Source organism: Protomyctophum parallelum (genome assembly GCF_964188405.1).
Source record: "Protomyctophum parallelum genome assembly, chromosome: 3".
NCBI lineage: Eukaryota > Metazoa > Chordata > Actinopteri > Myctophiformes > Myctophidae > Protomyctophum > Protomyctophum parallelum.
Genome location: NC_139698.1, coordinates 29,104,249 through 29,127,261, shown reverse-complemented (window position 1 = coordinate 29,127,261; position 23,013 = coordinate 29,104,249). Strand labels below are relative to the sequence as shown.

Here is a 23,013-nt window from a genome sequence, read left to right as displayed (position 1 = left end):
CAGTACGTACCAGTGGGTGAGGGTCTTGGTGGAGGGGGTATAGTTGGGATTAGTGTATAACTGGTACAGTACGTACCAGTGGGTGAGGGTCTTGGTGGAGGGGGTATAGTTGTGGTTAGTGTATAACTGGTACAGTACGTACCAGTGGGTGAGGGTCTTGGTGGAGGGGGTATAGTTGGGATTAGTGTATAACTGGTACAGTACGTACCAGTGGGTGAGGGTCTTGGTTGGGTAGGTATAGTTGTGGTTAGTGTATAACTGGTACAGTACGTACCAGTGGGTGAGGGTCTTGGTTGGGTAGGTATAGTTGTGGTTAGTGTATAACTGGTACAGTACGTACCAGTGGGTGAGGGTCTTGGTTGGGTAGGTATAGTTGTGGTTAGTGTATAACTGGTACAGTACGTACCAGTGGGTGAGGGTCTTGGTGGAGGGGGTATAGTTGTGGTTAGTGTATAACTGGTACAGTACGTACCAGTGGGTGAGGGTCTTGGTGGAGGGGGTATAGTTGGGATTAGTGTATAACTGGTACAGTACGTACCAGTGGGTGAGGGTCTTGGTTGGGTAGGTATAGTTGTGGTTAGTGTATAACTGGTACAGTACGTACCAGTGGGTGAGGGTCTTGGTGGAGGGGGTATAGTTGTGGTTAGTGTATAACTGGTACAGTACGTACCAGTGGGTGAGGGTCTTGGTGGAGGGGGTATAGTTGTGGTTAGTGTATAACTGGTACAGTACGTACCAGTGGGTGAGGGTCTTGGTGGAGGGGGTATAGTTGGGATTAGTGTATAACTGGTACAGTACGTACCAGTGGGTGAGGGTCTTGGTGGAGGGGGTATAGTTGTGGTTAGTGTATAACTGGTACAGTACGTACCAGTGGGTGAGGGTCTTGGTGGAGGGGGTATAGTTGTGGTTAGTGTATAACTGGTACAGTACGTACCAGTGGGTGAGGGTCTTGGTGGAGGGGGTATAGTTGTGGTTAGTGTATAACTGGTACAGTACGTACCAGTGGGTGAGGGTCTTGGTGGAGGGGGTATAGTTGGGATTAGTGTATAACTGGTACAGTACGTACCAGTGGGTGAGGGTCTTGGTTGGGTAGGTATAGTTGTGGTTAGTGTATAACTGGTACAGTACGTACCAGTGGGTGAGGGTCTTGGTTGGGTAGGTATAGTTGTGGTTAGTGTATAACTGGTACAGTACGTACCAGTGGGTGAGGGTCTTGGTTGGGTAGGTATAGTTGTGGTTAGTGTATAACTGGTACAGTACGTACCAGTGGGTGAGGGTCTTGGTTGGGTAGGTATAGTTGTGGTTAGTGTATAACTGGTACAGTACGTACCAGTGGGTGAGGGTCTTGGTTGGGTAGGTATAGTTGTGGTTAGTGTATAACTGGTACAGTACGTACCAGTGGGTGAGGGTCTTGGTGGAGGGGGTATAGTTGTGGTTAGTGTATAACTGGTACAGTACGTACCAGTGGGTGAGGGTCTTGGTGGAGGGGGTATAGTTGTGGTTAGTGTATAACTGGTACAGTACGTACCAGTGGGTGAGGGTCTTGGTGGAGGGGGTATAGTTGTGGTTAGTGTATAACTGGTACAGTACGTACCAGTGGGTGAGGGTCTTGGTGGAGGGGGTATAGTTGTGGTTAGTGTATAACTGGTACAGTACGTACCAGTGGGTGAGGGTCTTGGTGGAGGGCGATGCCAGTCTGTCCCAGGATACGGGCAGTGTATCAGTGAAGAGAGCGGCCTGCAGAGCCTCCATGCTGGATGACATGGTCAGCTCTCCCTGGTAGAGGTCGCACGCACGCGCACACACACACACACACACACACACAAACGTTTACAATTTTATTTTGTAACAGACTACACGACAAATTAAGGAAACAGAGTAAAAAGCCACATTTCCATCTATAAGGCCAAATCTCAATGAATAAAAACATTGTGATTAATGATGAAGTTACAAAATGTGTCTTCATTCTACAAGTTTATGCGGTGCATCACAACCTGGTGCTGACGCGTTGTTAGCTTGTAGATCTGTCCATTTTGAAGCATGTTAGTAATGTGAATGTGAGACCATAAACTTCCCGTTTACCTTTTATCTTAGGCAAAAAATTAGCTAAAGTGGTATACACACAAATGAAGACAGTACACAACGTTTGGTGAATGGCACGTGAGATTGGGTGTACCGAAAACACACAGTCCTTTAGTAAATGTATTTACTGGTACACCTTATTTATGGCCAGCTTAGTGAATGGGGGCCAAGAGCTTCCTTTACCTTCAGACCCAGGTCCAGCTCTCTGAGGGAGCGTGACATCTCTGCTAGGAGGACGTTCATACGTTCACACTCCTGGAAGCACACCAGGATGTAAGGGCTGCGTTGGGCTGTCTTCGCCATGATCTCAGCCATGTTGTACTCCTCTGGAAGCCTCTCCAAGATGTCATCAAGGACCATCTTCACCTGATGAACATAGTTTAAATTAAACATTTATTCTAATTTGTAATATTAGAATAATTCATTATGTGAACAGAGAATTCTTGTGAGTTGAAAGAAGACATGACGATATTTTGAGGTGATGTTCTTCCCCTCTTTTGCACTAGGTATGTTGGTGTGTGTGTGTGGTATTTAAATGTTGTACGGGTCACTGTGTGCCTTTGTTGTCTTGTATTGTGTATTGTATTGTATCTGTATGGTCCTTGGGGTCCAAGTTAAATTTCTCCCTCGGGAGACAAAATAAAGAAACCTTGAACCTTGAACACTGACCATAACTACAGAAACTAAGGGACGGACGGACGAGGATCTGTTCCCTGTTATGGGAACATAACTCGGACGGCGCTGAGTCGGCTCAAGTGAACATTGCGACGTTCGGCACGGTGACTCGCACTGTGCCTCTCATGGGAACAAGAGCAGCGTCCTGTACCTTGTCCTCGGAGCTCTGCGTGGTGCTCTCTCCCCTGGTGGTGTGGTGGGGCTGCAGCTCCAGCAGGGCTCTGAACAGGCTGTGTGAGGTCACAGCGAGGGTCTCCAGCTCAGCGTTGGGGTGCAGGCCGTACAGGGCGGGGCTCTCTGCCGGCAGGTGCTCGTCCGCGTAGCCGTGGTAACCGCTGTAGTCCAGGAAGGGCGGGGCCAGGAAGCCAGGGCACAGGAACAGCTCCCCTTCAAACTGAACAAGTGTTGGACGTGTAAAGTAACTAAAAGTGCATTTACTACTTAAGTAAAAAAAAATGTATTTCCAGTTTTCAGTACTTTTTCTTCTACTCCACTACATTTCAGAGACAAATATCCCATTTAGACCTGGTGCAACCTATATGTTGTTATAACTTAGAATTCGGGAGCTATCTCATTAGTTGCCACAAATGTTTTGTTTTCAGAAACCGTTTTAGAAGCCGTTTTTTTAAGTCTAAATGTGATATTACAATTCATTGTAATATATATAGTATATAGTATATACTTTGATATTTGCAAGTGATTTTTATACATTTGAAAAAACCTTGGGACCTTCTGCATAATGATGAGTAGTAGTCTTTATCATGCCAGTGTACCTTTTACTCAAGTAAACTTTGAATACTGAACTTGTACTTGTAACAGACATTTACGTAAGTGTGAGTATTTCTTCCATCACTCGGTGAGTTTAATTTGAGTTGAGTTTGAGTTGAGTTTAATCCAGACAAAGAGATGTTAAATCCAGTCCAGCTGTCCTGGAATCAATATAATATCGTCGCTGTCGGAAGGAAACCTTGAATGTCCAAAATTGTTACAATGGATCCAATTATTTTGTCAAAAGCTTTTGTTTAAATATTCATAAAACTGAAGGATACTTAAACACTTCACTTTCAAAACATTGCTAAAATAGCCTATCTACTGTACATGCTCACAATGTGACGAGTTGCACTTGCAAACCGGCTGATTTTCACAATGTTTTCCTGTTATACATAGGCCTACGAATATGGTCATTATTTACAAAAAGAAAAAAGATTTCAAAAGGCGTCAAATGGAGTATACTCTAGTACTCTACCATACAGATGTACTAGGTATATTGTATTAACATAATCTACCATACAGATGTACTAGTTATATTGTATTAACATACTCTACCATACAATGTACTATAGTCATATTGCGTTCATACTCTTCCGTATACAGTTGTTACAATACGTTTTATTCTCGGAAATAAATTCCAGGGTGCAACTGAGGATCAATTGGAAGTTCAAACTTGTCTGTGTGTTTTAAAGGAGGCATTTGGGTGGTAATCAACATGATGGACAACAGTACATGCGTGGGACTGTGGTCGCTGTGCATACACAACTAGACTGTGATTGATGGCTGATAGTCTGTGGGGCCTAATGGTCTGTCTGGGAGAAACAGTGGCTGAAAGGTAATGCTTTATACCGTCCTACCGCTAAATAGAAATCACAATGAAAGGTCCACAACCACATCATGGAGGACATCCTTGCAGGTAGGTGTAGTGATGGGAACAGTACCATTTTGGGGGACATGCATCCTAGCAGGTAGGTGTAGTGATGGGAACAGTACCATTTTGGGGGACATGTATCCTAGCAGGTAGGTGCGGCACAGCCTCCGGTCCCAGTCATCAGTGATGTGACCTCCATACATGATCTCTCCAAACAAGTAGCACAGGTCCTCCCATGGCACCTGGAAGTAACGACGACATTAGTTCGATCGCATGACACAAAATCCCGGTTCACACTGCACACAAGTGCCACACAATAGAGCTCCAAATGTCCATGCAATGTCTATGTACAGTTGTATAGACAGCTTCATCAAGTGTCAATGCAATGTCTATGTACAGTAGTATAGACAGCTTCAAGTGTCAATGCAATGTCTATGTACAGTAGTATAGACAGCTTCAAGTGTCAATGCAATGTCTATGTAGACAGCTTCAAGTGTCAATGCAATTTCCTTATTGTGACAGCAACAAGTGAAGCTTCAAACATTCCCAAAAGCTGAACTTTGAAGCCAATGTGAAGCTAGTGTTATAACACAGCCCTGTTTTGTACATTGTCATGTGACGAGTTGTGAGCTTGTAGATCTGATATTTTCTTAATACAAATAAAATAAAATAAATCTGAAAGATAATTCACCTACAGTATGATGACATTCCCAAAATATGGAGACAACGGTCTGACCACCAGAAGTGACCTTAGAATGTATTGTCTGTTTATTAAAGGGCTGGAGACAGCTAGGGAGACTCCTGTTACTGAACAAACACTATAGCAATGACTACTATCACATTATAGAGCTATTTATCACTTATTTTAACCTACACAAATCACTTACCCTTCCTTTAATATTGCGTAATGACTTCACAAGCGTAATATGAATTTCACTTCCATTGTGAAATCAGTTGAAAACCACTTTTGTTTTAAGTGCCGTTTTCTTCATTATACTCGTTCAATCACACGTCGATGGTTCCGTCCTACAAACCTCGCACGCTAACAAAACCGTTTCTCCTCTGTGATAAAGAAATAAGCACTTTTAACGACGATAATGGTGCGAAATGGGCCAGAAATTATGTTTCTTTGCACACAATGATCTAAATGTGTGACACCAGAGGGCCTCTTCCTCAGCAGGGGGGGGGGGGGGGCATTATGATCCTCTGAGGAAAGAGAAGAGCCTCCGGATTCATAACGGATGACAAAAGCTGCCGGTTCACCATCATTTGTACCTGTATTGTTTTGCAAATTGCTTCCTTCATCAGTTCTAATTGCAGTGATCACTTATGCAGCGTTGTGGAGTGTCAGATCAGCCTGCATGTAATTACATTTAGGAGAACGCTTCATTGCCCTCCTAATGAATCCTCTGTATACGCACATACAGGTTACTGTTTAGTTAACATAATGAAGGACATTCGTTTCTTTTTGGAGGGCAGTATACCAAGCAGATATAATTGGTTGTGACCGCGGTAATAAGAGTGCTAAGAGGGAAGCATTAGGAGTTGCGACTAGAGAGCGCAACTGTCGTGAGAATGGATTTTTTTCTTCCCGAGATAAAGCAAAATTACAGGTTGGGGTGTCCGAAGCTCTCTGAAGAACAGCAACAGACATTTTTCATGCTTTAGTAGTGGAGCAAAATATTTCACTAAGTAATTGGAGGCAGTGTGGGGATAATCCAGCATCCATACTGACTGGCTGCTGCCGCTACCACCCAAAACCTCAACACCATTACCGTTAGGGCTGATTGATACATTGTTAAGGGTGATTGATACCTACGTACAGTAGGTGATCATACTTAGGTGCACGCTGGCTAAAATATGTGGTTTTCCCCTCTACACATACAGACAGTAGGCTTACAGGAAATGGGGGAGAGAGATGGGGGGGGTGACATGCAGTAAAGGCCGTCGGGATCGGGAGTCAAGCCCGCGGCACACTGCCATACTCAGGCTACCGGGCCAAGGTGCCTGGACCGCTGAGCCACGGCCCAGGCCAAGGTGCCTGGACCTCTGAGCCACGGCCCAGGCCAAGGTGCCTGGACCGCTGAGCCACGGCCCAGGCCAAGGTGCCTGGACCACTGAGCCACGGCCCAGGCCAAGGTGCCTGGACCACTGAGCCACGGCCCAGGCCAAGGTGCCTGGACCACTGAGCCACGGCCCAGGCCAAGGTGCCTGGACCGCTGAGCCACGGCCCAGGCCAAGGTGCCTGGACCACTGAGCCACGGCCCAGGCCAAGGTGCCTGGACCACTGAGCCACGGCCCAGGCCAAGGTGCCTGGACCGCTGAGCCACGGCCCAGGCCAAGGTGCCTGGACCACTGAGCCACGGCCCAGGCCAAGGTGCCTGGACCGCTGAGCCACGGCCCAGGCCAAGGTGCCTGGACCGCTGAGCCACGGCCCAGGCCAAGGTGCCTGGACCACTGAGCCACGGCCCAGGCCAAGGTGCCTGGACCACTGAGCCACGGCCCAGGCCAAGGTGCCTGGACCGCTGAGCCACGGCCCAGGCCAAGGTGCCTGGACCACTGAGCCACGGCCCAGGCCAAGGTGCCTGGACCGCTGAGCCACGGCCCAGGCCAAGGTGCCTGGACCACTGAGCCACGGCCCAGGCCAAGGTGCCGTGCCTGGACCGCTGAGCCACGGCCTAGGCCTAGGTGCCTGGACCACTGAGCCATGGCCCAGGCCCTACACGAAATATTTTCGCCAAACTGTTTGCTCCCAAAATAGAGAGGCTAGTTGTATTTCAGCACTAAGGCTTGTTTCTATTGCGGTCCTCCATTTTCAATTCATCAGAAAATGTAATGACACAAATATTATATACATTATTATGCATATAAAATTAATTTATAAAAAATAAATCACATGTTACTGACATTATCCGATTAAAACATGTATAACACTGGATTCTTTCCAAAATGGCCTGAAAAAGTCTATCAGGAGACCACAAGGGAAGGTAAATATAAATGTCCCCATCTCTTTAGTCTTTTTTACATAACTAGAACAGTTCCAGTGGGCAATGGTGCGAACTCGCCCGCATCAAGTCCCCAGGACATTTTTATGTTATTCTTTTAGCCTTAATGTCTTACTGTACTAGCCTGACACTCGTCGATTCGTCGTTCCACTTCTGAATCGCCAGAACATATATTTTTTAATGGGAATGGCTAGCGATTCAGGGCTGGGGCCAGGCTACTGTACCACATGCTGTTTACATTTCTGACTAATAAAGTATTCAATCAATCAATCAATCAAAAACGTGTACTTGACGGCTGCAACAGTCCAGGATGAAGGCAGACATACTGTACCTTGGAGTTGGCCTCCAGGTAGTTGTACAGGACATTGACAGAGATGGTGAGGTCTCCAGTGTTGAAGGGATACGAGCGGTTCCATCCCTGGGGACCAAACTTACGGCGCTCTGTCACGCAGGCATGGAAGTAGCAGAGAGAGAAGAACACAGCGTTGAACTCCTGCTCCCTAGAGCACATCTCCAGAGTGTCCTGGAGTAGAGATATGGGATGAAGACAAGAGAAGATAGAGACACATTGTCATTGTACACACGCCGACATGGAAAGCATTCATTTTATGGTCGTATCGGGGAGTTGGCTAGCCACCTTCCTGACCGTAACCATACTGAGAAAAGTTGAACTTTGGTTAATGTGTGTACCGTCACTTTAAATGTAATTTATACTTCATCCTACGACGGTGTTGTACGTTGTGAGCTTGTAGATCTGCCATTATTGGCAACGATAGATTACACTTTTAGACAAACATGTTTGTGCCAGTGTGGGTGATTTTTTTCCTGTTGTTTTTATCGTTTAGACATAACGTCATGAATGGGCCGCTATACCAGATGGCCGATAACAGTCTCGACAAGCCAAAAGCTTATTGATACAGAACTGGGTTTGCAATGGACCCAAGCTTGTGACTAAAGCTCCAAGCTCCAAGCACGCTTCAATGTTTTTCTGTTGAAGCTATGACTAGACAGGTCTTTGCATGGATTAAAGAAAAATAAAATCTCACGACTGATTTATTTGTATTTTTAGGCCAAGTCCTAATATGCGATTTGTGAAATAGCGTGAAAAGGAGCCCCCCTTTAATCCATGCATTAGCCTCGTACCTGGCTGAAGTGGTGCAGGGCGGTTAGCCTCGTACCTGGCTGAAGTGGTGCAGGGCGGCGTGCAGACTGGCGTTCATGCCAGTGGGCGGCTCGCTGGTGATCTTGATGGCGTTCTCCAGTAAACCTCTGGGAATGACGTGCTGCTCAGGGTCGGCTGCAGGCTCCCCACTGATGAACAACCTGTAGTCTGGATGACTGTCCACCGCCACGCTCTCCACCAGAACCTCCAGAGAGGGCAGCCAGCGCGCCACCAGATGGACATTCTGATAGCAATAGAACAATAGAATAGGGTGGATATAACAATAGAATAGGGTGGAATATGATACAATAGAATAGTAGAGGAGAGGAGAGAAGAACAGCGAAATTCTACATGGGCAAAATCAAAAGACCAGAAAAGGGCATTTCATCATTATTGTTAGTATTTCATGAACTGTGAATTAACATTAACGAATATGAATGACTATCAATACATTTATTTGTATAAATACTGTATGTAGCAGTGGCTACATACAGTAGCTGATACATGAGCCTGATGGCCTCAACAAGTCTAATATCTCTCCCAGTCCATAGGGATATCCCTTTGGTCTAGTGGTTAAGATGTTGGACTTTCACACGGGTGACGCGGGAGACCCGAGTTCAAATCCCATATTATACATAATAGACTATTACAAAAAAATCCATTGTGAAAGGCTGCAGTGATGCGATTGGCTGCACGGCATGCTTCCCTTTCAGGCAGCCGTTTATACAGCTGATTTAGCCAATCATGATCCTGATTGAACCAAATTGAGTTTGTGTTCCCCAGCTAAGGAGGTGAGCTAATTCAATTAGGTGCTGCAGTGACTGGCTGTGAACAGCACAGCAGCCTGTCTGCTGGAGAGTCACTGTCTAGAGCCCAGCGCCCCATGGCTGCTGTGTAAACACTTCCTGGCATGTACCAAGGAAGGTAAATTAAGGACACCGACTCTATGTATCTAAAGAGCACAAAGTAAATTTCTGAATAGGCCTTAATAAGACATTGTCAATCATTGCCAGTCTGACAACTCAAATATCGCGATACTACCGAGCCAGAAACGATACCTGCTGCTGTTTAGATGGCAGATGTGATTTATATGCCTTGGAATGTGTTCTGAGGGCAGCATTCAATTTCATTGGCCCTTGCATGCGTCCAATCAGAGGTGGGGCTAATAGTGAAAGTGGGCGGGGCTAAGAGTGGGAGGCGGGTTCAATGGCATTTAGAATTTTGGGTATGTATATGCTATACAAACACCAATGTTAAATTGCTGCGCTGAGGGCAGCTTTTGAATGCTGGTCTCAGGGCAGCCAAATTATATACATACCCTAATGTTAAATTGCTGCTCTGAGGGCAGCTTTTGAATGCTGGTCTCAGGGCAGCCAAATGATATACATACCCTAATATTAAATTGCTGCTCTGAGGGCAGCTTTTTAATGCTGGTCTCAGGACAGCCAAATGATATACATACACCAATGTTTAATTGCTGCCCTGAGGGCAGATTTTGAATGCTGGTCTCAGGACAGCCAAATGATATACATACACCAATGTTAAATTGCTGCTCTGAGGGCGGCTTTTAAATGCTGGTCTCAGGGCAGCCAAATTCTATACAAACACCAATGTTAAATTGCTGCTCTGAGGGCAGCATTTGAATGCTGGTCTCAGGGCAGCCAAATTCTATACAAACACCAATGTTAAATTGCTGCTCTGAGGGCAACATTTGAATGCTGGTCTCAGGGCAGCCAAATGATATACATACACCAATGTTAAATTGCTGCCCTGAGGGCAGCTTTTAAATGCTGGTAGAATAACCCAGTGTCCATGCTGGTATGTACAGTACCTGTAGAATAACCCAGTGTCCATGCTGGTATGTACAGTACCTGTAGAATAACCCAGTGTCCATGCTGGTATGTACAGTACCTGTAGAATAACCCAGTGTCCATGCTGGTATGTACAGTACCTGTAGAATAACCCAGTGTCCATTCTGGTATGTACAGTACAGCAGAATAACCCAGTGTCCATTCTGGTATGTACTGTACCTGCAGAATGACCCAGTGTCCATGCTGGTATGTACAGTACCTGTAGAATAACCCAGTGTCCATGCTGGTATGTACAGTACCTGTAGAATAACCCAGTGTCCATGCTGGTATGTACAGTACCTGTATAATAACCCAGTGTCCATGCTGGTATGTACAGTACCTGCAGAATAACCCAGTGTCCATGCTGGTATGTACCTGCAGAATAACCCAGTGTCCATTCTGGTATGTACCTGTAGAATAACCCAGTGCCCATGCTGGTATGTACCTGTAGAATAACCCAGTGTCCATTCTGGTATGTACCTGTAGAATAACCCAGTGTCCATGCTGGTATGTACAGTACCTGTAGAATAACCCAGTGTCCATGCTGTTATGTACAGTACAGCAGAATGACCCAGTGTCCATGCTGGTATGTACAGTACCTGCAGAATGACCCAGTGTCCATGCTGGTATGTACAGTACAGCAGAATGACCCAGTGTCCATTCTGGTATGTACCTGTAGAATAACCCAGTGTCCATGCTGGTATGTACAGTACCTGCAGAATGACCCAGTGTCCATGCTGGTATGTACAGTACAGCAGAATGACCCAGTGTCCATGCTGGTATGTACAGTACAGCAGAATGACCCAGTGTCCATTCTGGTATGTACCTGTAGAATGACCCAGTGTCCATGCTGGTATGTACCTGTAGAATGACCCAGTGTCCATGCTGGTATGTACCTGTAGAATGACCCAGTGTCCATGCTGGTATGTACCTGTAGAATGACCCAGTGTCCATGCTGGTATGTACCTGTAGAATGACCCAGTGTCCATGCTGGTATGTACCTGTAGAATGACCCAGTGTCCATGCTGGTATGTACCTGTAGAATGACCCAGTGTCCATGCTGCGAGGCTCTCCTCAATACTCTCTCGGCCACCTCCTCCTGCCCCTGACCCAGGGACACGTTGTGCACGCTCCCCTGCTCCATGGAGAAGCCTAGCTTCAGTCCTGCAACACACACACAATACATCAGTCAGGACTGTCCAAGAAAGAAACAAGACGCAGAGCCATTTAACCACTTAATACAGCATTGACTGGGAGCCCCCAGCGGTGTTCGGCCCCATCCTTTCTTTCCCCCTGCACCGCAAATCTCTTGTGATTCGGTGCGAACTGCTATATTCACAGAATGTTTGCATATTATGATGCCATGCCCAGAAACAGGGATGATATGGTTTGAGTGGTTACTAACCACTGTGCTTTGAGAGTAAATTAATTCACTAATTTAATGCCAGATTTAGTTCACCTTTTCAGTCAGGTCCTTATTTTAAGGCGAGAATTACCCCAGGATCGTGAAGCGGATCGTCCCGCGATCTTTTTATAATTCACCCAAAACGTAAATTTTCGAACCGCGACCAGCAACGCTTTCAGTTAACATTGAAGTAGACGCAGGGGAACCTTTTCACTGACAGACCATACCCTGTTTATCGATCGCCTAGCAACCGTGAGCAGAGCTATCCAGGCGGTGGTGAGATTAGCTAACTTAAACAATAAAAAAGTCGTCAAAGTCATCATTGACAGTAAATGAGTTAATCTGGTTAGTTGGCCCAATGCCAGCTACAGATGACTTTATCTTATAATGCTGAAAACATCTCTTCAGTCTTATTATTGTGAGGAATGTCTTTATTTACCTAAACAGTATACAACTAGTCTATATCATGTACATCAGGGATGTCAAACTCAAATACACAGCGGGCCAAAATAAAGAAATTGGTACAAGTCGAGGGCCGGACTGTGTTTCAACACACGGGCCATTTTTGGAGGAGAGGGGTAGCTGAAAGTTGACCACAAGTGATATACTTTCACTGCTGATCAATAGTGGAGAGAAGACGCATGCTTGCGCTTGCGGGCCCTCGATACGTGACAATGCGCTCGCAGTGCATTGTGGGACTTGTAGTATTATGGTGGTCCGTGCAGTATACCAGAGGGCCAGTTCTAATACTAATTAAATATCACCCCGCGGGCCAAAGATAATTCATTCACGGGCCTGATTTGGCCCCCGGGCCTTGAGTTTGACATATATGATGTACATAACATGCAATGATTAAAACAAACAAAAAAACATTATTTTCAGGCATATAATGTTCGATTATTTGTTTCACACTATAATTATATGACACATAATGTACGACCCCCAGGTAGAACAAGAACCAGATGGGAGGATTACATCGCCACACAAGCCATGGAACGCATCAGGATCCTCCAGGAGGAAGTTGCTAATGTTGCTCTGGAGAGGGAATTCTGGAGCTCTCTGCTGTGACTGTTGCCCCGCGATCCGATTCCGGATAAGCAGTTGAATATACTGTTACTAAATTCTATTAAATTGTGCCACATTTCTACAGTATAGTGTTACAGTACAGTATACTTGATGCTGGCATTCAAAGCAACCAAAGGTATGGCTCCCCCATATCTTACAAGTATGATTGAACCCTACAAACCCTCCCGCGCACTCAGATCAGCCAACGCAGGGAAACTGGAAGTACCCTCACTAAAAACGCCGGGACAACGCTCCACACGTCCCAAACTCTTCTCCCTTCTGGCTCCAAAACTGTGGAATGCACTTCCCATTGCAGTCAGAACTGCAGCATCACTCCCAATCTTCCGCCGTAGCCTGAAAACCCACCTTTTCAGACTCCATCATGGCCCATAGCACTTACCCTAACCCCTTAGATAGCATTTCTGTTGGCTTAGATAGCATTTGACACAGACTTATAGCATGTTATGTAGACAGCACTATAATTGTATTGTATATAGTCATAGCACGCCATAGTACATATGTATAGCATAGTAGTGAATATGTATAGTTTATTATGTATAGTGTATGTATAGTTTCATCATATAGATATTCCACTGTTACCTTCTTAGCTTACGCATGTTTCATGATAGATGCTTTTATGTGATGTATTCCCATGCTTTTGTTCTTGCTTAAATGTAAGTCGCTCTGGATTAAGAGCGTCTGCTAAATGCCTAAATTGTAAATTGTAATTGTAATACTGTTGTATAGTGTATATACAAACTTGTTTAGTATTAATTTGAACGTGATGTTTTAGTTTTTCAAGAACACCTTGTGTTTCTTTACCTAACTTCTCCACATCTTTGAGAGGATCCACACCAGCTGACAGGATGAAGAACACGGGGGTGGAAGGGTCGCTCTCCTCAAAGGACTTCTCCAACTCCAGACCAGCAGTCTCCACATATCTGCTCCCCATGGTCTCCTCCACAAAGATCCTGTCAAGCAGTTAGTGGACATTACACACCTTCAATATTAGAGATAACAGAGCAGTGGAAGATTGCCGGTCCAAATCCAAATCCCTGAAGTGGCAGGGAACGTCTGCGTAGAATCCCTAACCGAGAATGGTCAAAGTACCCTTGAGCAAGCCACTTTACCCTGGAAACTATAGCTGCTCAGAGGTCGGCACTGAGAGGAGCCCTTGGTGTGGTGTCTGTGCGTAGGGCTGAGTAATATACACACAATCAAATGTCACCATATTTCAATTCTATCATAGTTTCTTTTTTTTCTTTTAAAAAAATGCTTACATACCAGACCTACAGTTCAATCTTATGCATATCGATGTGACATATTGTGAGTTTATAGAATACCTATTTTCACAATTTGGGGATTTTCTTTTGTTTTGTTTTACATTTTTGAAAGTATAAAATAGGCCTTTAGTGATTTAAAGCAGAAAAAGACAACAGTTATGCCATATACTGTATTTCTATATTATATCCCAAATCACACACAATATCTAGCCTCATATCACAATATCGATAATCTCCCTTGGGTGGAAAACTGCTACTTTTCAGGATTTAAATTAAAAAAAAGTAGCAGATCTCAAGCAAGCTCAAAATGTGTCTCTTTGTGCCACGTTTAAAGCTTGTGGATCTGCTACTTTTGATGCTTTAGTACAGTATAGTTTCATTATATAGATATTCCACTGTTACGCATCTTAGCTTACGCATGTTTCATGATAACTACTTTTTATGTATGTGAAGTATTGCCATGCTTTTTGTTTTTGCATATTGTAAATCGCTCTGGATTAAGAGCGTCTGCTAAATGGCTGAATTGTAAATTGTAAACAATATAATATTGCCCAGTCCTATGTATGTGTAACATTGTGATTGTAAAACAGGACATTGGTGGATCAGACTCATGTTCCCAGATGTTATAAAGGTGGACAGAAGACTTGCCTGAGGGAGTAAGTCATCCTGTCAGGCCTCAGCGCTCTGAGGACTAGGAGCTTGTGGAGGGAGCTCAGGTTCTTCCACTCCAGGGGAAGCCTCTCCATCTCTGGACACTCCGACTCCACAATCTTCCTCCATCGCTTGGGTGAGCTCTCCATGTCCCTGTCCAAGCCGCTCAGCTCCTCCAGCGTAGAGATGGTCTACATTCAGAAACAAACGGACGTCATGTCATGATGGAAACCTCCTCGTCCCGGTGACATTTGGTGAAGATTGACAAGCTCGAAAAGCAGCGTGAAGCAACGCGTTTTGAACTTGTCAATCTGCTATTTTGTCATTTTGTTATTTGAATGTTGAAAAGTAATAGTTTTGGACATATGAGGTTCCCACACGACAGACGAAATCCAATTCAGAACGTCTGATGCTGAATGAGAGCAACTTAAACTTCATTAGACACCCTGGAGTCGTTTTTATGTGCAATGGTGTATTAAACTTGTATTTAGGGTTTATTCCTGGAGGCTGAACCCTTGACAGTCAAACGGGCCAATGAAATAAAAAGTAATATAGTGCCATCACATTATCAGCCCCTCCCCTAACCCCTCCCCCTTTATCATACAACTACACTTGTGGGTGCGGCTTCAGTTCAGGTGGATCACCACCCATCACCACCCACCAGGCAAACCAGGCCTACTTAAAGAACTGGTGGGCGTGTCCACATAAAAACAACATTTTAACAAATACTGTACACTTTTTTGAAAAAACTATACCTACTTATATAACAATAAGACCTGATGATCATGTTTTAGGGAGGAAAAAAACCACAGCACTCCATCTTTAACGTTTGTTTATCTTGTATCAAATAACATCATGTGGTAGTATGGCATTCAGTTAGTGTACCTTGATGGCCCCCCAGGCCTGAGGAGACAGGAAGGACACTGGGCTGGCTCTGCTAGGCTCCACAGGGAAACGCAGCAGGAAGTCCAGCTCCTGTCCGTCAATCAAGCCCTGTGTCAGCAGCACCTGAGGAGTGTCGTTTTACCAGTGGTGGAAAAAAGTATCAATACTACAATGTAAATACTCTGTTACAAGTAAAAGTCTGGCATTCAAAGTGTATTTGAGTAGTACAAAGTACAAAGGTATTGGCATCAACATAAATACTTAACATACCGAAAGTAAAAGTACAGAATGTCCGATTTTTTTCAAATGTACAGTATTAAAAGCTTTTGAAAATAGCAAATTTACAAGCACAATGCAGCGTGATGACGCATTGTGAGCTTGTATTTTCGAATTGCCGAAATGTGGGCTGAAGTGGTTAATGTAGAAGTTAAAGTACTGGAAATTAGGAATACTCATACCTCAAAATTGTGCTTAAGTACAGTATGTGAGTACATGCACTTTACACCACTGCATTTTAACCATTTGATCAGTTACATCAACTACTTTTCAATCATTCAGCTCGTTTAAAATCCTAACTCAGAAGAAGACGAGGTCAGCCTCATCAACCTGGAACATCCACCTCAATAAGCGTTTGAGGGACAAGGACATGGACGAAGGAAGGACTGCTTTCAGAGCAGTGTCACTTCCAAGATGAAAACAGCTGCTGCAATGACAGATACTTGCATTATGCCATCAGATGCCACCCCCACCTGTCACAAGTCACCCCCTCTGTCCGCCTGGAGCCAGGTGTGAGGGCTAATCGATAGCAGCGTATGGTCCTGCGGACTGCTTTTAATTGAAGCTAATATGGGAGCCGAAAAGTGCTTTGATTGATGGGGATGACAGGAGGCCACACCTCTGAGGCCCCCCCCTCCCCTGTTCCCCTTCCCCGCCCTCTCACCTGGAAGGCCATGTGAGACAGGAAGGTGAGCTTGTCTCTCTGGAACAGGCCCTGGCTGGTGTACAGGAACACAGAGTGGGTGATGGCCTCCATCAGGGTGAGCACTCTGGTCCGGACGTCATCGTCCCACGGTGCTCGCTGCATGGCCTTGTGAAACACACTGTTGAATGTCTGCCCCACACACACACACACACACACACACACACACACACACACACACACACACACACACAAAATAGCGGTAAGCAACAGTCTGGCTGTTAACACTAGCTCTCAGAGACAAACAGACAAATAACACTATGAAAATGTGTTATATAATTTATATTATTTGTTCTGGTCACTACTGCTGGACACAGCTGTGTTGTTGTGTGAGTGCTTCCAGGCGGCGTGGCGGAGGGAGCGGCAAGCAGGTGTCACCTTGAGGGAGAACTGGTACATGGGGTTGATGACACTCAGCTGGTTGATGATGAAGTAGAGCATGGAGGCTCTATGCGCCGCGGGGCGGTAGAGCTCCCGAGCCTCGTTGATCTCTGTCTCGTTGGCCCTGGCCTCCGCCACCTGTGTGCGTTGCGGTCGCAACGGGAGAAAATAAAAAAATAAAAAGAAGGAAAAAAAGATGAGCCATTAGCCGCCCAGTCACGCTCCAGAACTCTGCCATTATCCTTAAGCACATAATGCTCCAGAAATCTCTGCCATTACACAGTGGGCCCGATTCACTAAGCTAAACTTCCCATGTTAGTAGTCAGATTCAGCAATCTTTTTTGTCTGTGAATTTTGCGGAGGGCCGCTCTTTCTCTTTCTCCAGTCTGCTCGGATGCAGACTTACATGGGACCAAAGCTTGCTGTATGTTTGAAAGTTTGGAAATTTCCTTTACACACCAAATATGGGTATAAACAGCTTAGTGAACCGGGCCAACTGTCTCTGTTGGTGGAAACCTCATAATTATGTACAAAACCTTTACTTTTCAGGATTCAAATTCAAAAACTGAAAAAGTAGCAGGTCAACAAGCTCTTGATACTTTGTGTGACACTTGTAGTATGATCAGTAGTAGGGTATTTACGAAAAAACACAAAAAGTTGGATTATGGAGATAAGAGGTTTCTGCCCGACTTGTTGTACAGTACCTTGTGGTGGATAGTCTTAGCGGTGGTCTTGGTGTACAGTACAGTACCTTGTGGTGGATAGTCTTAGCGGTGGTCTTGGTGTACAGTACAGTACCTTGTGGTGGATGGTCTTAGCGGTGGTCTTGGTGTATATTGTATAATGTACCTTATGGTGGATGGTCTTAGCGGTGGTCTTGGTGTATATTGTATAATGTACCTTGTGGTGGATAGTCTTAGCGGTGGTCTTGGTGTATATTGTATAATGTACCTTATGGTGGATGGTCTTAGCGGTGGTCTTGGTGTATAATGTACCTTATGGTGGATGGTCTTAGCGGTGGTCTTGGTGTATATTGTATAATGTACCTTGTGGTGGATGGTCTTAGCGGTGGTCTTGGTGTATATTGTATAATGTACCTTATGGTGGATGGTCTTAGCGGTGGTCTTGGTGTATATTGTATATTGTACCTTATGGTGGATGGTCTTAGTGGTGGTCTTGGTGTATAATGTACCTTATGGTGGATGGTCTTAGCGGTGGTCTTGGTGTATAATGTACCTTGTGGTGGATGGTCTTAGTGGTGGTCTTGGTGTATATTGTACCTTATGGTGGATGGTCTTAGTGGTGGTCTTGGTGTATAATGTACCTTATGGTGGATGGTCTTAGCGGTGGTCTTGGTGTATATTGTACCTTATGGTGGATGGTCTTAGTGGTGGTCTTGGTGTATAATGTACCTTGTGGTGGATGGTCTTAGCGGTGGTCTTGGTGTATAATGTACCTTATGGTGGATGGTCTTAGTGGTGGTCTTGGTGTATATTGTATAATGTACCTTGTGGTGGATGGTCTTAGCGGTGGTCTTGGTGTATAATGTACCTTATGGTGGATAGTCTTAGCGGTGGTCTTGGTGTATATTGTATAATGTACCTTGTGGTGGATGGTCTTAGCGGTGGTCTTGGTGTATAATGTACCTTATGGTGGATAGTCTTAGCGGTGGTCTTGGTGTATATTGTATAATGTACCTTATGGTGGATGGTCTTAGCGGTGGTCTTGGTGCATATTGTACCTTATGGTGGATGGTCTTAGCGGTGGTCTTGGTGTATATTGTATAATGTACCTTGTGGTGGATGGTCTTAGCGGTGGTCTTGGTGTATAATGTACCTTATGGTGGATGGTCTTAGAGGTGGTCTTGGTGTATATTGTATAATGTACCTTATGGTGGATGGTCTTAGCGGTGGTCTTGGTGTATATTGTATAATGTACCTTATGGTGGATGGTCTTAGCGGTGGTCTTGGTGTATATTGTATAATGTACCTTGTGGTGGATGGTCTTAGAGGTGGTCTTGGTGTATATTGTATAATGTACCTTATGGTGGATGGTCTTAGTGGTGGTCTTGGTGTATATTGTATAATGTACCTTATGGTGGATGGTCTTAGAGGTGGTCTTGGTGTATATTGTATAATGTACCTTGTGGTGGATGGTCTTAGAGGTGGTCTTGGTGTATAATGTACCTTATGGTGGATGGTCTTAGTGGTGGTCTTGGTGTATAATGTACCTTATGGTGGATGGTCTTAGCGGTGGTCTTGGTGTATAATGTACCTTATGGTGGATGGTCTTAGCGGTGGTCTTGGTGTATAATGTACCTTATGGTGGATGGTCTTAGTGGTGGTCTTGGTGTATAATGTACCTTGTGGTGGATGGTCTTAGTGGTGGTCTTGGTGTATAATGTACCTTATGGTGGATGGTCTTAGCGGTGGTCTTGGTGTATAATGTACCTTATGGTGGATGGTCTTAGCGGTGGTCTTGGTGTATATTGTACCTTGTGGTGGATGGTCTTAGCGGTGGTCTTGGTGTATATTGTACCTTGTGGTGGATGGTCTTAGTGGTGGTCTTGGTGTATAATGTACCTTGTGGTGGATGGTCTTAGCGGTGGTCTTGGTGTATAATGTACCTTATGGTGGATGGTCTTAGTGGTGGTCTTGGTGTATAATGTACCTTGTGGTGGATGGTCTTAGTGGTGGTCTTGGTGTATAATGTACCTTATGGTGGATGGTCTTAGTGGTGGTCTTGGTGTATAATGTACCTTATGGTGGATGGTCTTAGTGGTGGTCTTGGTGTATAATGTACCTTGTGGTGGATGGTCTTAGTGGTGGTCTTGGTGTATAATGTACCTTGTGGTGGATGGTCTTAGTGGTGGTCTTGGTGTATAATGTACCTTATGGTGGATGGTCTTAGTGGTGGTCTTGGTGTATATTGTACCTTGTGGTGGATGGTCTTAGTGGTGGTCTTGGTGTATAATGTACCTTATGGTGGATGGTCTTAGTGGTGGTCTTGGTGTATAATGTACCTTATGGTGGATGGTCTTAGTGGTGGTCTTGGTGTATAATGTACCTTATGGTGGATGGTCTTAGTGGTGGTCTTGGTGTATATTGTACCTTGTGGTGGATGGTCTTAGTGGTGGTCTTGGTGTATAATGTACCTTGTGGTGGATGGTCTTAGTGGTGGTCTTGGTGTATAATGTACCTTATGGTGGATGGTCTTAGTGGTGGTCTTGGTGTATAATGTACCTTATGGTGGATGGTCTTAGTGGTGGTCTTGGTGTATAATGTACCTTATGGTGGATGGTCTTAGTGGTGGTCTTGGTGTATAATGTACCTTATGGTGGATGGTCTTAGCGGTGGTCTTGGTGTATATTGTACCTTGTGGTGGATGGTCTTAGTGGTGGTCTTGGTGTATAATGTACCTTATGGTGGATGGTCTTAGCGGTGGTCTTGGTGTATATTGTACCTTGTGGTGGATGGTCTTAGTGGTGGTCTTGGTGTATATTGTATAATACCTTGTGGTGGATGGTCTTAGCGGTGGTCTTAGTGTATAATGTATAATACCTTGTGGTGGATGGTCTTAGCGGTGGTCTTGGTGTATAATGTACCTTGTGGTGGATGGTCTTAGTGGTGGTCTTGGTGTATAATGTACCTTATGGTGGATGGTCTTAGCGGTGGTCTTGGTGTATAATGTACCTTATGGTGGATGGTCTTAGTGGTGGTCTTGGTGTATATTGTACCTTGTGGTGGATGGTCTTAGCGGTGGTCTTGGTGTATAATGTATAATACCTTGTGGTGGATGGTCTTAGCGGTGGTCTTGGTGTATAATGTACCTTGTGGTGGATGGTCTTAGAGGTGGTCTTGGTGTATAATGTACCTTATGGTGGATGGTCTTAGTGGTGGTCTTGGTGTATAATGTACCTTATGGTGGATGGTCTTAGCAGTGGTCTTGGCGTATATTGTATAATGTACCTTATGGTGGATTGTCTTAGCGGTGGTCTTGGTGTATAATGTACCTTATGGTGGATGGTCTTAGTGGTGGTCTTGGTGTATAATGTACCTTATGGTGGATGGTCTTAGTGGTGGTCTTGGTGTATAATGTACCTCATGGTGGATGGTCTTAGCGGTGGTCTTGGTGTATATTGTACCTTGTGGTGGATGGTCTTAGTGGTGGTCTTGGTGTATATTGTATAATGTACCTTATGGTGGATGGTCTTAGTGGTGGTCTTGGTGTATATTGTATAATGTACCTTGTGGTGGATGGTCTTAGTGGTGGTCTTGGTGTATAATGTACCTTATGGTGGATGGTCTTAGTGGTGGTCTTGGTGTATAATGTACCTTGTGGTGGATGGTCTTAGTGGTGGTCTTGGTGTATAATGTACCTTGTGGTGGATGGTCTTAGCGGTGGTCTTGGTGTATAATGTACCTTATGGTGGATGGTCTTAGCGGTGGTCTTGGTGTATATTGTATAATGTACCTTGTGGTGGATGGTCTTAGCGGTGGTCTTGGTGTATAATGTACCTTGTGGTGGATGGTCTTAGTGGTGGTCTTGGTGTATATTGTACCTTATAGTGGATGGTCTTAGTGGTGGTCTTGGTGTATAATGTACCTTATGGTGGATGGTCTTAGTGGTGGTCTTGGTGTATAATGTACCTTGTGGTGGATGGTCTTAGTGGTGGTCTTGGTGTATAATGTACCTTGTGGTGGATGGTCTTAGCGGTGGTCTTGGTGTATAATGTACCTTATGGTGGATGGTCTTAGTGGTGGTCTTGGTGTATAATGTACCTTGTGGTGGATGGTCTTAGTGGTGGTCTTGGTGTATAATGTACCTTATGGTGGATGGTCTTAGTGGTGGTCTTGGTGTATAATGTACCTTATGGTGGATGGTCTTAGCGGTGGTCTTGGTGTATAATGTACCTTATGGTGGATGGTCTTAGTGGTGGTCTTGGTGTATAATGTACCTTATGGTGGATGGTCTTAGTGGTGGTCTTGGTGTATATTGTACCTTGTGGTGGATGGTCTTAGCGGTGGTCTTGGTGTATAATGTACCTTATGGTGGATGGTCTTAGCGGTGGTCTTGGTGTATAATGTACCTTATGGTGGATGGTCTTAGTGGTGGTCTTGGTGTATATTGTACCTTGTGGTGGATGGTCTTAGCGGTGGTCTTGGTGTATATTGTATAATACCTTGTGGTGGATGGTCTTAGCGGTGGTCTTGGTGTATATTGTATAATACCTTGTGGTGGATGGTCTTAGCGGTGGTCTTGGTGCATATTGTACCTTATGGTGGATGGTCTTAGCGGTGGTCTTGGTGTATATTGTATAATGTACCTTGTGGTGGATGGTCTTAGCGGTGGTCTTGGTGTATAATGTACCTTATGGTGGATGGTCTTAGAGGTGGTCTTGGTGTATATTGTATAATGTACCTTATGGTGGATGGTCTTAGCGGTGGTCTTGGTGTATATTGTATAATGTACCTTATGGTGGATGGTCTTAGCGGTGGTCTTGGTGTATATTGTATAATGTACCTTATGGTGGATGGTCTTAGCGGTGGTCTTGGTGTATATTGTATAATGTACCTTGTGGTGGATGGTCTTAGAGGTGGTCTTGGTGTATATTGTATAATGTACCTTATGGTGGATGGTCTTAGTGGTGGTCTTGGTGTATATTGTATAATGTACCTTGTGGTGGATGGTCTTAGAGGTGGTCTTGGTGTATAATGTACCTTATGGTGGATGGTCTTAGTGGTGGTCTTGGTGTATAATGTACCTTATGGTGGATGGTCTTAGTGGTGGTCTTGGTGTATATTGTACCTTATGGTGGATGGTCTTAGTGGTGGTCTTGGTGTATAATGTACCTTATGGTGGATGGTCTTAGCGGTGGTCTTGGTGTATAATGTACCTTATGGTGGATGGTCTTAGTGGTGGTCTTGGTGTATAATGTACCTTATGGT

General features: G+C 44.8%; 1 protein-coding gene across 1 annotated transcript in view; it reads right to left on the bottom strand.

Annotated features, from left to right (window-relative positions):
• Window positions 1–23,013, bottom strand: part of LOC310856641 (dynein axonemal heavy chain 11) — a gene marked incomplete at both ends in the record, with an annotated part of 125,711 nt that overhangs the window by 5,405 nt on the left and 97,293 nt on the right. The window contains 12 exons of the mRNA XM_083762112.1: window positions 1,661–1,776; window positions 2,266–2,448; window positions 2,909–3,151; window positions 4,522–4,641; window positions 7,727–7,927; window positions 8,583–8,810; window positions 11,453–11,580; window positions 13,709–13,857; window positions 14,818–15,011; window positions 15,706–15,828; window positions 16,646–16,816; window positions 17,063–17,203. Coding sequence (XP_083618238.1) covers window positions 1,661–1,776; window positions 2,266–2,448; window positions 2,909–3,151; window positions 4,522–4,641; window positions 7,727–7,927; window positions 8,583–8,810; window positions 11,453–11,580; window positions 13,709–13,857; window positions 14,818–15,011; window positions 15,706–15,828; window positions 16,646–16,816; window positions 17,063–17,203 — 1,997 coding nt within the window. The remainder of the gene's footprint in view (window positions 1–1,660; window positions 1,777–2,265; window positions 2,449–2,908; window positions 3,152–4,521; window positions 4,642–7,726; window positions 7,928–8,582; window positions 8,811–11,452; window positions 11,581–13,708; window positions 13,858–14,817; window positions 15,012–15,705; window positions 15,829–16,645; window positions 16,817–17,062; window positions 17,204–23,013) is intronic.